General features: G+C 47.2%; 1 protein-coding gene across 11 annotated transcripts in view; it reads left to right on the top strand.

Moving 5' to 3' along the window:
• The window catches only part of DMD (dystrophin), a 2,199,436-nt gene that overhangs the window by 780,448 nt on the left and 1,402,286 nt on the right, over nucleotides 1-16,702 (top strand). For all 11 annotated transcript variants that reach the window (XM_074994601.1, XM_074994607.1, XM_074994584.1 and 8 more), the window contains 2 exons: nucleotides 4,610-4,798; nucleotides 5,119-5,300. In XM_074994601.1, the coding sequence (XP_074850702.1) occupies nucleotides 4,610-4,798; nucleotides 5,119-5,300 (371 nt within the window). The remainder of the gene's footprint in view (nucleotides 1-4,609; nucleotides 4,799-5,118; nucleotides 5,301-16,702) is intronic.

Genomic DNA, 16,702 nt, shown 5'->3' with positions numbered 1-16,702 from the left:
AATTTGGGCATGTTTTTTTTACAGAAACAACAAAAGGCACTGGTTTCAAGTCCTTGTCACACAGCGTGGGAGTACTAGGGCCTTTCAAAGAAAAAGGTGATAAAAAATTAAAGATGGGCAAAATGATCTGGTTTTCTTTAACGTAATTTTAGGTAACTGCAAAAATGTATGGCTATTATTTTTCAGAAACACTGGGTTTGAGGAATGGAAACTTTCAACCCAAACAATTAAGGCCTGGCAAATTTTAATTAAATGAAATTAGGTTTTATATATAAGGCAATCTTAATAAATGGTGCCACAGTACAGCTTCTGAGTGGATATATCGGTTGAACCTCTCTACTCTGGTACTCTCTAGTCCAGCAACACCAGTGGTCCAGCATGATTTTAGATAGTTGGATGCTCACTCATCATAAGTACTGTCAGGTTTCCCATGGTCCCAAAAAGTTTGTTTACAACCACCAGTCCTAGCTCTCAGTGCTCTCTGCTGTTGTTTAGCTGTAATTTACCCCTAAATGTCTTCTAAGAGCCCAATAAGCAGTGGAAGTGTTGGTAATGCTGCTAGACAATATTGACCTCCCATGGTTCAGCAAATTCTCTTGTTTGGCACTAGTCAGGTCCAGAGGGTGCCAGACTAGAGAAGTTCAACTTGTATACGTGTTTGTACAATACATACATTCATTATTAAGCCTGCAAAGTGATTTGAACAACCTGACCTTTATGATTGCAGTGCCACATTAGTTTCATTGGCAGTCCTTTCAATATGCAAAATTCTTTCAGGGATTTGGGCCCATATGTTAAAATGCACTAAAGTATTTCATTCTGACATATTACAGTAGAAATCTGATATAGTGAAGCCCATTTTGTGTGTGTGTGTGTAAATTTTACATCTAACTTTATCGTGTGGGATTGCAATTTTTCAGTGCAGTGTATTAGGGTGAAAATAATAAGGGGACTTCTATTGTATTTCATATAAAGAGAAATCTACAAGAATTTCTCTGAATTTAAACAGGGTCCACCAGTTTTGTGGGACTTAGCACAACGTTTCCATAAACACTGCTTGTGGAGGATGAAACAATGCAATATGAGTGAATGTGGTGAAACTGGGCCCCAAGTTTTCAGGGGTAAAATTATTTTTGAAAGTAATGAAGGAAAATGAACTGGATGAATCAGCATTATTTCCAGATCTGAAAAAGTGGGTCTGCCCCATGAAAGCTCATCACCTGATACATGTTTTGTACCACTTTAAAGACTAACAGGACGTTTATGTTTTGTGAAAATACAGACTAACACGGCTACCCCTCTGTAACTATAAAATACTGTAGTGCTTAATAACATTAGATTTCTTTTGGTTTGGTTGGGATTTTTGTTTTTGTTTTGTTTTTGATTTTACTTTGAGATCATGTATCATACAATAGTGGGTGAGAAGTGCAAAATATTTTAAGCAGATTCTCAAAACAGGAGGGACTATCCTTTCCATCTTTAAGCTCTGTGAATCAATTGAAACAGCTGCCAAGCCTGTCTGGTTTTCTAAGCCTCTGAAGGTCACAGGTCTTATATTCTTTCTCCTTAAACTTTAATTTAAACTTTAATAGTCCGTGGGGGAAGGGGGTGCTCTTCTTATCTTGACAGAATGTAAAGGCCTTTTTTTCTTCTCTTAGTATTTCAAGTCCGATGTGAGTCCTTTTTAAAGTATTTCATTTGGGGAATTTATTTTATTTTTTAACATATCTAGTAGGGATAGGTGAAACTCAGGGGCTTTACAGTCTGAGTTCCATTTGGAAACACTGATATGTTTCAGTGCTTTTCAAAATGTCAAAAATCTCATACTCTCTCTGGAAAAAATGGTTTGGAAGTTCCATGAAAGCAGACTTTTCCATGAGATTTTCAGAACATCCTTCTACTGGTAGGGCCAGATAGGGGAAAAAATAGACTCATATGCAGAAGTTCAGCCCTTCTCAATCTATTCTTGGCTAAGTTTTGAAGGAAAGTTGTACACACAAAAATGACACACATCCACCTGACTCACTAGTGTGGGACTTCTGGTTGAGCCAAAAGGGACGAGGACACCTTGATTCTTTCCACTGTGTGTGAGAAGTCTTCCCTCTTTTGTGGTCAGCGAATGTAGGAAGTGAGACTCTCTTGTCCTCTCCGTGATCCTGATTGAACAGCTGGCTGGTTTATGTTGCTTCAAAGCAGACACACAGAAATTAGCTAAAAATATTGAAAATGCTAACTGGAAGTTTGCAACTTCTTAGACTTCAGAATGATCATGTGCAAGAACCCAAAAAGAGAGAGAGAGAAAGCAGGCTGTTCCAAAGAGTCAAAGCTTGTTTTATCTTTCTCTAGGCTGCTTCTGTAATTAAATGACTGTTACATGCAAGGTTGCATGGTGCTCTGCAAGTCTTCCCCTAGCCAGCAGGACCTGAATGGCTTTTTGCTCTCCTCTCCCTGTTTCCCTTCCCCTTACAGTATAGTTCACAATTCCAAAACAGTCTGCCATACACCATGCTTTCTGGCTCTCTGGACACAGGGTGAGTGCTGTAATTCACCACATACCAATTACATGTGCAAATATTTTCTCCTCTTTATATTGAGTTTTGAGTGTAATTCAAGAGTGGCCAGTTACTTTTGTGGGTTATGTATGTGGCTGTAGCTGCCATTGTGCTTTGATTGTACCATATGCAGATCAGCCCTTGATCCTGAGGACAAAGTCAGTATTTACTCTTTCTGAATTTATGAGAAACTGAGAGAATGAGAAAGACATTTGATCAAAATGACAAGAAGTACTTTGCAACAAATACAGCCTTTCAGTGGAGTAGGAGTTGACAGTGTTTTTAAACTCTGCCCTTTTAACACAGATCAGACAATAATTGATTTTGGTTCTATGGAGGGAAGAATGTTGGATGGGGAATTTATGCTGTTGTAGAAATATAAAAACCTTAATCGTTCTCGTCCATTTTGATAAAAATGTGATATATTTCTCTGTTTCACATGGGAGATAGGAACATTCCACACAACACTTTCAAAGAGGAGGAGAGTAACTGTTGACATAAAAATTATGCTGTTTGAATTCCTCTTTATAGTGATATTTTACTCCAAACAAAGATTAGCATTCTCCTTTCCTGGGTTATTTCAAGTTGGGATGTTCTATGCTGATATGTATAAACTAAGCACTTTTAGGACTAGTTGGTAGTTGGAATTGTTTCAACACTTACTTCATACCATTCCTTTGTTGAAAGCCTCTTTTTGAATCTGGAGAACTAATTAGTTGCTTGCTTCTGCTTTGTTGCTGTGCATATGCCTCTGGAGCATAGTATTTTTACACATTAATGAGCAAAAAGTTTGTGGGATGCTCTTTGAATATTGGCAGCTTATTATTGGTGCTATCTCTTTTACTGGGATGTAACTCCAAAGTTTCTGTGAAGATCTGTTGGCACTTTTTGTGAGGCTGGAGATGTCAAATTTAATCTTGCCTACTTTAAATTCTCTCCCCCCACTTCTAGTTTCAATTGGATAAGGAAGTCTTTACTTTCAATCCTAAAACACTGTGCATAATTTAAGCACTTTCTATCTCTTACTGCTGCCATAGGTATTTGCATGACAGTAGAGCTGATCACAATGTAGTTGTGAAACTATCTGCTTTTAAAACGCCTTAGGAATCCTTAATGCTAAATGCAACATACAATCAAATAATTGTTCTTCTATCTTGCTGTCAGATTTACATTTGCTTTCTCTATAGCTTTTGACTAATTAGCAGAAGTCCCTTATTTCTCATCTTGGTCTTGTAACACTTTCTCCAGTGGAGTGGGTGAAAGGGACAATGGCTACGTAATGTTATTTGTTACCTTTTTCTCTCGGTTTAACCTGCTGCATGATGACATGGAGTATTTGCTTGTGAATGGCACTTGACTGGGATTAGATGTGTGGGTGGCTCTTAGAGTGAAAATTAATAGTAATAATGGCTATTTTTTCCTGAATTTTGGGGGGGGCAGTCTAGTGCTTTTTGACTTCATAAACTTTATAACATTATTTTGGATGAATGATACTCTGCAAATTACTCTAATATACTATTGCATAGATGTAAAAAATAGTTAAATGTTTACTGTTGCCTGTGCTTCAGTTTGGCTGCATGCTGGTGATATAGTACCAGCATGCAGTTCATTGCTGTGTGAAGCATTTCCAATGCCTTGTTTATGCTAGATGATATAGAAATAATATCATTCTGTTATTCTAAAGAGACAAAATAGCTATGGAAAAAGTAGAAATGGGAAAAATCCCACTGTTTAAAATACTTATTGAAGAATATGCAACACATATATCTTCTGATTTCAAATGCAATAACTGTTCTAAGTATTGAAAATATTAGATTTAGTACAAAAATATTTATTTAGTCTTTCTGAATTTAGCTGATTTTTAGTGCTTAATTTCCTGAATTGAAATAGCTGCCTTTATGTTTTACCAGATCATCCGTTTATCAAAGTTCTTACATAAAAAAAGAATTGTTCTATAGAGTTAAGAGGATGGCATTCTATTTATTTATCTAGTATAGCTCTTTGTTCATCTTTGTTTGTTGCTTAATGGCAACATTTATATTTTTATTTTTGATCAGTATTTGGATACTCCTGAAGACAGGTCATTTGGCACCTCACGTGTGGAGGTAGAAGTGGACTTGGACAGCTATCAAACAGCTTTAGAAGAAGTACTCTCATGGCTTCTCTCAGCAGAAGATGCTTTACAAGCACAAGGAGATATATCCAGTGATGTAGAAGAAGTCAAAGAGCAATTCCACACTCATGAGGTAGATGTGAACCCAGAGACTGAGAAACCAATGGAAACACGTCAACATTTTTTAAATTATTATTAACCCATTTTTATGGTATAGTAAGGTCAAAATGCTAACATTTTCACTAGAGTTATTGTCAATCCCTGTTCTTGCGTTGTTCATTTTGGTTTGGAAACTTTAAATTTAACACTGGAGACTTTGCCTCCTATAGAAACACAAGTGACTGTGCTTATTTTTCGATTGAGTTATAATTTTTTTTAAATTAGTAGAATTGAAGGTATTTCTACAAAATTTTAAATCTTTGTAATCTTAGATAATATTACCTTTATTTTCAGGGCTTTATGATGGAATTAACAGCTCATCAGGGACGTGTTGGGAATGTTTTGCAAGTGGGGAGTCAACTTATAACGATTGGGAAGCTTGCAGATGAAGAAGAAAATGAAATCCAAGAACAAATGAATCTACTTAATTCTCGTTGGGAAAGTCTCAGAGTAGCCAGCATGGACAGACAAAGCAAGTAAGCAATACATATATGTGGGGTGAAGGGTTAATTTTTTACAATGGAACATTGAAGTTGTAAATGTAGACTTGATCCTAGTTTTTAGTTAATCTGCAATTTCAGTTGCATCAAACTCTAAACTTTAATGGTTATTTGAAAATAGAAGTTGAACAGATGGGAAGCTGTCAACCACTTGGATTTTTACAGCATTTAAAACTCTCTTCAGCCTATCCTTGTTCTTTCTGAAAACATTTCCTCAAACAGCATACAACATTTAGTCAATAGAGTAGGAATTACTCTAAAAGAAACTTTTTTTAGAATTATGCTTGAACTTTTCAAGTCTATATTCATCCATTTTTAATTTATTAAATGGAGATTGTTTGAGAACAAAATATTTGTGTGTTTTTGGCAAATAATTGGTACTGAATTCTTGTAGTAATTTTGATATCTTACTGCACATGCAAAATCACTGGTAGGTTAAAGCATTTGGAATTTACGTTGCTTACATTCAGTACTTAAACATGCATAAAACACAAAGGAAAGAAAGGGCTCTGAGTTAAAATGAGAGGTGAAGTACCAATAGTGAAAGGCAAACATTACTGCTTGTTTACATGTATTACTTAATATAATAATGGATATGTTACTTTACTTGATTCTTTAATCTGTTAGCACTCACAAGGGTAAAGTAAACCATAAATGTTCTGATAATGATATTGGTAGGTTAATTTGTATTCATATTAAAGGAAAATATGTGCTCTTTGCTTTTATGTTGCAGTTAAATTGACTACCATCCTTCTTAGCTTGGTAGGAATATACACCTCTTCAGTACATGCAGCAGGGATGAAAACTCTGAAATCAAAAGGAGAAAGATGATGATGATAATTTTCTTAAAAGCAGAAAAGCCATGGACCATTTCACTCAGAAGAAAATTGCAGGGTTGGAGAAGTAATGTGATAAGATGTTAAGTGGGAGGAGAAGAAAAAAGGATGAAGGATTTGAGGTCAAAAATGAGTGAGAGGACAGGGAATTGAAGCCTTTAGAAGAAAAGACTGGAATGAGAGTATAAAAATGAGTTCCAGGTTAACTCTAGAACTCTGACTCTGCATTTTGATTTCCATACGCAATCCAACACAAGTAAGTTCGCTGTAGGTAAGACATAGTATAGAGAAGAAGGAGAGTACAGTATATTGGATCAGAAATATAATTGCAAAACTGGGAGTAGGAAATATCCCTGCCAGTTTTCTTCCATCACCCTTTACAAAAGAATCCAGTTGCTTTTGTGTTACTGAGAGGTGTGTGTATTGTCCAGTTTCTCACCATTTTCCCACATCTGTTGTTTTTCCAAGACTCTTAAATCTCTTTTTCATAGAATAAATTAAGTCCAGAACAATTTGGTCACATTGGCTGCGTCTACACATGCACGCTACTTCGAAGTAGTGGCACCAACTTCGAAATAGCGCCCGTCGCGTCTACACGCGTCGGGCGCTATTTCGAAGTTAACTTCGACGTTAGGCGGCGAGACGTCGAAGTCGCTAACCTCATGAGGAGATAGGAATACCGCCCTACTTCGACGTTCAACGTCGAAGTAGGGACCGTGTAGACGATCCGCGTCCCGCAACGTCGAAATTGCTGGGTCCTCCATGGCGGCCATCAGCTGGGGGGTTGAGAGATGCTCTCTCTCCAGCCCCTGTGGGGCTCTATGGTCACCGTGGGCAGCAGCCCTTAGCCCAGGGCTTCTGGCTGCTTCTGCGGCAGCTGGGGATCTATGCTGCAGGCACAGGGTCTGCAACCAGTTGTCAGCTCTGGCTGCGTCTACACGTGCACGCTACTTCGAAGTAGCGGCAGTAACTTCGAAATAGCGCCCGTCACGTCTACACGTGTTGGGCGCTATTTCGAAGTTGAAATCGACGTTAGGCGGCGAGACGTCGAAGTCGCTAACCCCATGAGGGGATGGGAATAGCGCCCTACTTCGACGTTCAACATCGAAGTAGGGACGTGTAGACGATCCGCGTCCCGCAACATCGAAATAGCGGGGTCCTCCATGGCGGCCATCAGCTGGGGGGTTGAGAGATACTCTCTCTCCAGCCCTTGCGGGGCTCTGTGGTCACCGTGGGCAGCAGCCCTTAGCCCAGGGCTTCTGGCTGCTGCTGCTGCAGCTGGGGGTCCGTGCTGCATATACAGGGTCTGCAACTAGTTGTTGGCTCTGTGTATCTTGCACTGTTTAATGAAAGTGTGTCTGGGAGGGGCCCTTTAAGGGAGCGACTTGCTGTTGAGTCCGCCCCGTGACCCTGTCTGCAGCTGTGCCTGGCTCCCTTATTTCGATGTGTGCTACTTTGCCGTGTAGACGTTCCCTCGCTGTGCCTATTTCGATGTTGGGCTGAGCAACGTCGAAGTTGAACATCGACGTTGCCAGCCCTGGAGGACGTGTAGACGTTATTCATCGAAATAGCCTATTTCGATGTCGCAACGTCGAAATAAGCTATTTCGAAGTTAGGTGCACGTGTAGACGTAGCCTCTGTGTATCTTGTGTTGTTTAGTGCAACTGTGTCTGGGAGGGGCCCTTTAAGGGAGCGGCTTGCTGTTGAGTCCGCCCTGTGACCCTGTCTGCAGCTGTGCCTGGCATCCCTATTTCGATGTGTGCTACTTTGACGTGTAGACGTTCCCTCGCTGTGCCTATTTCGATGTTGGGCTGAGCAATGTTGAAGTTGAACATCGACGTTGCCGGCCCTGGAGGACGTGTAGACGTTATTCATCGAAATAGACTATTTCGATGTCGCAACATCGAAATAAGCTATTTCGATGTTGGCTGCACGTGTAGACGTAGCCATTGTGTCTTATGGGCTACGTCTACACGTGAAGCCTACATCGAAATAGCTTATTTCGATGTAGCGACATCGAAATAGTCTATTTCGATGAATAACGTCTACACGTCCTCCAGGGCCGGCAACGTCGACATTCAACTTCGACGTTGCGCAGCACCACATCGAAATAGGCGCTGCGAGGGAACGTCTACACGCCAAAGTAGCAGACATCGAAATAGGGATGCCAGGCACAGCTGCAGACAGGGTCACAGGGCGGACTAGCGCTTCCGGGGCAACAGCTAGCCGCTCCCTTAAAGGGCCCCTCCCAGACACACTCAGCCTGCACAGCACGCGGTCTGAGGAGCCATAGGCACACAGACCCCGGGCGCCGCAGTCATGGACCCCCAGCAGCAGCAGCAGCAGCAGCAGCAGCAGCAGCAGCCAGAGGTCCACCCAGCCCTCCCGGCAGGAGCAGGGCTTGCCCTGATCCATGCCATGGGGGAGGCAGCTGAGCACCTCCTTGGTACACCGGAGGAGGAGCTGCCCCCAGGGCAGCAGGGCTCAACCCCCAACCCTGCAGAACCCCGCCCCCCCCCCGCCTCACACGCCGGCGGCTGTGGAGCTACCCCACCAGCACCGACTGGTGGGAGCGGCTGGTGCTTGGGGAGTGGGACGACGACCGCTGGCTCAGGAACTTCAGGATGAGCCGGCAGACATTTCTGGAGCTGTGCCAGTGGCTCACCCCCGCACTCAGGCACCAGGACACCGCCATGCGGCGTGCCCTCCCTGTGGAGAAACGGGTCAGCATCACTGTCTGGAAGCTGGCCACTCCAGACAGCTACTGATCCGTGGGACAGCAGTTTGGTGTCGGCAAGGCCACCGTTGGGGCTGTCCTCATGGAGGTAAGAGAACCCACGGAAGGAGGGCAGGGCAGGGGAGGGGGGCCCAGGCAGAGGAGGGCAGGGCAGGGCAGAGGAGGGCGGGGGAGGGCAGGGCAGAGGAGGGGAGGGGAGGGCGGGGGAGGGCAGTGCAGAGGAGGGGAGGGCAGGGCCATGGACACCCTGCTCACCCCTCATTGGTGCTCTCCCATGTGCTTTCCCTGCAGGTTGTGCGTGCCATCAATGCCATGCTCCTGCACGGGCTCCTGAGGCTGGGGGACCCAGATGCCACCATCGCAGCCTTTGCCACCCTGGGCTTCCCCAATTGCTTCGGGGCTCTGGATGGGACTCACATCCCCATCCGCGCCCCGCATCACAGTGGAGGACGATACCTGAATCGCAAGAGCTACCATTCTGTCATCCTCCAGGCCTTGGTGGACAGCCGGGGACGTTTCCAGGACATTTATGTGGGCTGGCCTGGCAGCACCCACGACTCCCGGGTTTTCTGGAACTCGGGCCTGTGCCGCCGGCTGGAGGCAGGGACCTACATCCCCCAGCGGGAGATCCCTCTGGGGGACACCACCATGCCCCTCTGCGTCATCGCAGATGCGGCATACCCCCTCCGGCCCTGGCTCATGCACCCGTACACGGGCCATCTCTCCGCTAGCCAGGAGCGCTTCAACAAGCGCCTGAACCACGTGCGCCAGGTGGTGGAGCGCTCATTTGGCCGCCTGAAGGGACGCTGGAGATGTCTCCTGACCCGCCTGGATGCGGGCCCCAACAACATCCCCCTGATTGTGGGTGCCTGCTGCACCCTGCACAATTTGGTGGAGAGCAAGGGGGAGGCCTTTTTCCAGGGCTGGGCTGTGGAGGCCGGCAGGGCCAACATGCAGCCACCCGCTGCCCCCGGTTGGCAGGTGGACCCCGAAGGGACCCAGGTCCGGGAGGCCCTGCGGGCCCACTTCGATGATGAGGCCACGGGGTGAACTCTGCCAGGCCCCCCACTGCCCACCCCTTCTTCCACCACACTCCCTGCTCCAACGCCCACACCATGGAGCACCCAACCGCACCCCCCTCCCACTTTTCCTGGACAAATGACAGCACACACTTGTGGCTGAACTTAACCTGTTTTTTCTTTTAGAACTTTTTTTTTTTAACTATAAATAAAACAAGAACAAACTATATACAACGTGTGGAACCAAAGTAATATGTACAAATAAAACAATAGTAATAAAAAAGTTTGTTCAGTAATAAAAAGAAAACCAGGGATGATAAAGGGAAGAACTATTTACATGGGGGGGATGAGGCAAACGGGGGGGCACAAATTAATAAGTCCCAACTATATACAAGGGGGGGGGCCACATCCCGGGCCCCTTGCCCCTAAAGTCTGGCACTGGGCGTGGGTGGCCGGGAGTCCCACCGCGGCCGCAGCCCTGTCCGGTGCTGGCGGGGGGCAGGGCGGACCGGAAGATATGCCCGGCGAGTCTCAGCTGGCTCCAGGGTTCCCTTGGCGCTCCGGCCCTTGGCGGTGGGTGGCGGGGCGACGGCGGACAGGATGGCGACGTGTGGAGCAGCTGGTGGTGCGGCGGGTGGAGCAGGCAGGGCGGACGCTGCGGCGGCCGGTGCGGCATGGGGGGCCAGGTAGTCCACCAGGCGGTTGAAAGTGTCCATGTAGGCCCCCCATGCCTCTTGGCGCCAGGCCAGTGCCCGCTGCTGCAGGTGCAGGTGCTGCTCTGCGACCTCCAGCTGCCGACGGTGGATGGGCAGCAGCTGGGGGTCCGTTGCCGTCGGCTGGTGGTGGCACGGGATCCGCCGTCTAGCCCGCCGTGGGGCCGGTCGGTCCTCGGCCGAGGGGCTTGCCTGGTGCGATGGCCCCGGAGGGGTCTCCGGGACCACTGATGGCTCGCCGGTGCTCTCTTCCTGCCCCTCCGATGGTGCAGCTGCGGGATACAGGAGAGGAGGGGGGGAAGAAGAATGGAGACAGGCGTTAGTGTGGGCCCCGAGCCGTGGCCTTTGTCCCCCCAGCCCTGTGCTGCAGGTTCCCCATCCCAGTCCCCGGGAGATGCTGCTGTGATGGATGGGGTTCAGGGGTCCCCCTGCACTGCACCCCGTCCCCTGGTGGGAGCGACTCTCACTTCACTCCGCAGGGTCTGACAGGAGAGGTTTCTTAGGCCACAGATGCCCAGTTTCTCCCAGGAGTAACAGCACCAGCTGTCAGAAGAGACAGTCCTTCCAACCCGTCATGTGGAGAAGACCCCAAGGGGTGCCCCTCTGGGATGCAGCTTTCCCCCTCCTCAGGCTGGCTGCCTTCCAGCTCTCCCTTCCCCTAGCCTCTACCTGTGGCCCCCGCCCTCCCATCCCTATTCAAAGCCAGCTCGGCTCCTCCCTCCTCTTTGTTCAGGGCAGAGGTGTAACATGCCAGCTGTAGCCCCAGGATCCTCCTTTGCCCCTGGGAGCTATTCGGCTCTTGTTGCTCATATGTAGCCTGAGTCTCCCTTTTGCACTCCCCCCACTCCATCACATGCTGCTGCTGCTGCTGCTGCTGCTGCTGCTGCAGGGTGTCCCACCCCCTCCTCCTGGGGGCCCCTCGAGGTTCCGCTCCCCCCTGCTCCGGGGATGGGGCATGGCACTGTCGTGCGGGGTGCAGGGGGGCCGGGACTGATGCACTGCTGTGAGGGACATGGTCCTGCTGTCCTTGGGGCCATGGCCATGTGAGCATGTGGGGGGGCCCTGGACACATATCTATTACCCCCCGCTCCTCAAGCCCAGGGGTGTACTCCAGAGGGGGATACATACCTCTCGGTCCACTCCCACGGTCCGGAGATCCCCGGGGGGCGGAGGCCCGGCTGCTGCTCCGGAATGGCAGGAGGAGGATCTGCAGCCCGGATTCTGCAGAGGAGGAGCCCCCCTCCTCCTCCTCCTCCTCCTCCTGCTGCGATGTCCCGGGGGTGGGCTCCGGGGGGGCCCCCGGGGTGCGGTGCTTACCTCCGGGGCAGACTCCGGCTGAAGGGCCTGCTGGGGCTCATCGGCCGAAGTATCAAGGGTGGCCGGAGGGGAGGAGGTGTGCCGGGGGCCCAGGATGTCCCTGAACTTCCTATAAAAGGGGCAAGTGACGGGGGCGGCCCCAGATCGTCTGGCCGCATCCCGGGCCCGGGAGTAACCCTGCTGCAGCTCCTTCACCTTACTCCTGATGTGATCAGGAGTGCGGGCAGGGTGACCCCGGGCGGCCAGGCCGTCGGCCAGCCGAGCGAACGCATCCGCATTCCGCCTCTTGCTCCCCATTACCTGGAGCACCTCCTCCTCGCTGCAGAGCCCCAGCAGGTCCCGCAGCTCGGCCTCCGTCCAGGAGGGGCCCCGCTGCCACTTGCCAGCCTGGCTGCCCGCCTGGCTGGGCTGGCAGCCCTGGCTCCCCTTGGGGGGGGTCCCCTGGGGGCGCTGGGGGGGCTGCCGGGCGGCCATTGAGGGTCCTGTGGCTGCTGAGGGACGTGCAGGCTGTCCGTGTGTCTGGGCTGCTGCCTGCATGTGCTCTCAGCTTCCTGCACAGGAAGGGAGGGGGAGGGGACCTTTAAGGGGCCGCTCCACGCGGCCACCATTGAGCTGAGGGGCTGCAGAGAGCGTCTCTCAACCCCTCAGCTGATGGCCGCCATGGAGGACCCCGCAATTTCGACGTTGCAGGACGTGCAACGACTACACGGTCCCTACTTCGACGTTGAACGTCGAAGTAGGGCGCTATTCCTATCCCCTCGTGGGGTTAGCGACTTCGACGTCTCGCCGCCTAACGTCGAAGTTAACTTCGAAATAGCGCCCGACGCGTGTATCCGTGACGGGCGCTATTTCGAAGTTAGTGCTGCTACTTCGAAGTAGCGTGCACGTGTAGACACGGCTATGGAGCTCTATTTACTTATTTCATATTGATTCTGTAGAAAACAAAATGAACTGACGTGAAAGAAGTTTTATTGTTTATGACTTATATATTCTTCAAACTTTATTAAGAGAGGAATAAAACTACAACTTATCATTGCCACTTTGTTTATAGAAATGCACTATGAATTATTGCACATTATTGCTACTCTTGTCTGTAAAATGAGCTGGATGTACATACAAGTTTTGACCCAAAAAATAGAAAAAGAAAAATTGCTGAACTATGGGTGTTGCCAGACCACAGAATCCAGGATAAGACAGCTTCAACCTGTGTTAAAATCCTGGGCATTTTTAGATTAAAAAAAAAAAAGAGAGAGAGAGAGAGAGAGAAAAAAAAAAGAGCTGAATATAGATATAAAGACCAAAAGGGTAACGCTCTGCATCGTAATTTATTTATTTATTGAAGCTTTTGTAAGTAGGACTATTAGTGACTTTAACAAGTATCACTGGCACTCAGAGCATACATAGAAGTCAAAAGGTTTAACTTCAGCACTCCACCTCAGAAAGGTTGCTGAAGGTTAAGCCCTAAGTATGCAATGTGAAACAGGAACCAGGGAACCTGAGTATGGGACTTCATAAAAACCCAGCCAGAGAGATGGCTCATCACAGACGGGTGCCTAGGGAAGGGAACAATCCTGCGTTCCCTGGGGACAGGACCCAGGGTGGGAGTTGAAGAGGGTGCTACACTGTGGAGACAGCAGGGTTGGGGCAATAACAAACTGAAAATTGCTTTTCCTCTGTCACTCCAGAGCTTAGCTGATGAATAGGGAGGGTTCCCCAAGCCAGTGTTGTGCACAGCTGTGGCACGTGGAGGGGCTTGGCTCCTGTTGGCTTGCATCCTGGGCCAGAGGATCTTGAGCTTTCCCAGGGCACTGGCCCACCCAGAAGAGTGGAGGAAAGGAAGGAGCCTTCTGTCCAGTCCATTGGTGAGCTCAGTGCTCTGACCAAGGTCTGGTTCTCCACACACCACTGGGAGTGGGATATGGAAGAAGAGTAGAGCTGCATGGGGTGAAGGGTCAAACCAGGGAGACGTCACTGAGAGGGGACTGATGAGTGGGCAGCAGAGGGGCACATAGTTACTGCCTAGTGCTGCTGCCTTCACTCTTCAGTCTCTGAAGTTCACAGCATGCTGCCAGTGCCGGCAAAGAGCCCGCATGCAGCAGGGGCCACATGGACATGCCAGCAGGAGGAGTGGGAGCAGCAGACTCTCTGCATCTTTTCTTGTCTCCAGCTTTACACACTTGCCTCCATTGTTCGCCACCGGCCTCCCCCATACACTGCAGGAGGGCAGAGAGCTGGCGGCCTGGCATCCTGCCCACAGCAGGACCTACCAGTGTGTATGGGAGGAAGAGGGATGAGGAAGACAGGAAATGTGAGACAACTTGTCTATTTTCAACGAAAAGTCAGCAAACATGCAGAAGGGCTTAAATAAGGGATTGTCCCTTTAAAAATAGCATCTTTAGTCACCCTAGATGCTCTAAATCCAACCGCCAAAAAATATGCAGCCCATAGCCATATCTGCAACTGCCTTGCCAATAAGTCAAATACAGCAGTATGTCCTGAAGAAACAACATATTTGCTCTGGTTCAGCGCAGTGGGAAAATGTGACTTGCAAAGTCAAGGGTCCTTTGGAGAGAATGCTCTGCCACCAGCTCCTTTTCCAAGGAAGTGTCAGCCATGGGCACACGTGGGCTTGGAGGAGTCCCACGAAGTTTTGGGGACAGGGCTCTGGAGAGTGCAGAGACAGGAAGAAGGGGACAAGGAAGGTGAATCAGAGGAGGGCTGTTAGGGCTGGATTAACTCTTATCGAGAGTAGGGGAGGAAATGGTGGCCCAAAAGCAGTAACTGGGAAACAAACAGGTACTATAACTCAAGTATTGTAAATCTGCTGACTCCAGTGAAATTTAAATGGGGCCAGGAGGGTGTTAAATTGGCCTAGTAGGTTTCATTTTCTTTTTTATACTGCTGCAAAAATCTTGAATGGTTTACTTTGTTCCAGAACCCAGCTCCAGGGCTCCTCCATGCTCCTATCTTCCTGACCAGACTCCTGTTTCCTATTCCTGACTCGTGCCCTCCTAAACGCACACGCAGCTCTGTTTTCCAGCAGCTTCCCCACATACACCAGCCATCACCAACATTCCCCTGAGCCAGTTGCTCTGCCTCCTGCACCTCTCACCACCACCCATCACACTACCAGTCTACTTTCTGGAAGACAACAAGATGAAGACAGGTAGGCACTATAGAAGAGCAGTAAGAACATGAGGACATAAAAACAGTCAGACCAAAGGTCCGTCTAACCTAGTATCCTATCTGCACACAGTGGCCAATACCAGGTGCCCCAGAGGGAATGGACCAAACAGGTAACAATCAAGCGATCTCTCTCCTGTCATCCATCTCCAGCTTCTGACAAACAGAGGCTAGGGACATCATTTCTTACCCATCCTGGCTAATAGCCATTAATGGACCTAATCTCCATAAATTTATCTAGCTCTTTTTAAAACCCTGCTATAGTCCCAGCCTTCACAAGCCCCTCTGGCAAGGAGTTCCACAGGTTAACTCTGTGCTGTGTGAATAATAATAATAATAATAATAATAATAATAATAATAATCTTTTATATTTGTTTTAAACCTGCTGCCCATTAATTTCATTTGGTGTCCTCTAGTTCTGATATATAGGAATGAGTAAATAATTTGTCCTTGTTCACTTTCTCCACACCACTCATAATTTTATATACCTGTATCATATCTCCCCTTAGTCGCTTCTTTTCTAAGCAGAAAAGTCCTAGTCTCTTTAATCTTTCTTCATAGGGGACCCATTCCAAACCCCTGATCATTTTAGTTGCCCTTTTTTGAATATTTTCTAATGCAAATATATTTTTTTTGAGATGAGGAAACCACATCTGTACACAGTATTCAAAATGTGGACGTACCATAGTTTTATACAAGGGCAATAAGACACTCTCCATCTTATTCTCTATACCTTTAATGATTCCTAACATCCTGTTTGATTTTTTGACTGCTGCTGCACACTGCATAGATGTTTGCAAAGAGGTATCCATAATGACTCCAAGATCTCTTTCCTGATGAATTAAAGCTAAATTAGCCCCCATCATACTCCATGTATAGTTGGGGTTATTTTTTTTCCAATATGCATTCCTTTACATTTATCCACATTAAATTTCATTTGCCATTTTGTTGCCCAGTCATTCAGTTTTGTGAGATCTTTTTGAAGTTCTTCACAGTCAGATTTGGTCTTAACTATCTTGAGCAGTTTAATGTCATCTGCAAACTTTACCATGTCACTGTTTACCCCTTTCTCCGGATCATTTATGAATAAGTTGAATAAGCTTGGTCCTAGGACTGACCCTTGTTACTGACTAGTTACTCCTCTCCATTCTGATAATTTACCCTTCATACATATGCTCTGTTTCCTACCTTTTAACCAGTTCTCTATCTATGAAAGGATCTTCCCTCTTATCCCATGACAACTTAATTTACGTAAGAGCCTTTGGTAAGGGACCTTGTCAAAATATTTCTGGAAATCCAAGTACTCTATATGTACTGGATCCCCCTTAGCCACATGTTTGTTGACCCCTTCAAAGAATTCTATAGATTAGTAAGACATGATTTTGCTTTACAGAACCATGTTGACTTTCACCCAACAAATTATGTTCTTCCATGTGTCTGACAATTTTATTCTTGACTCTGATTTCAACTAATTTACCCAATACCAATGTTAGACTTACTGGTCTGTAATTGCTGGGATCACCTTTAGAGCCATTTTTAAATAGTGGCTTTACATTACCTATCTTCCAGTCAT

The sequence above is a fragment of the Carettochelys insculpta genome, chromosome 1 (genome assembly GCF_033958435.1).
Source record: "Carettochelys insculpta isolate YL-2023 chromosome 1, ASM3395843v1, whole genome shotgun sequence".
NCBI classification, from domain to species: Eukaryota; Metazoa; Chordata; order Testudines; family Carettochelyidae; genus Carettochelys; species Carettochelys insculpta.
Note: the sequence above shows the minus strand (reverse complement) of the source record. Positions and strands in the feature narration are given on the sequence as shown.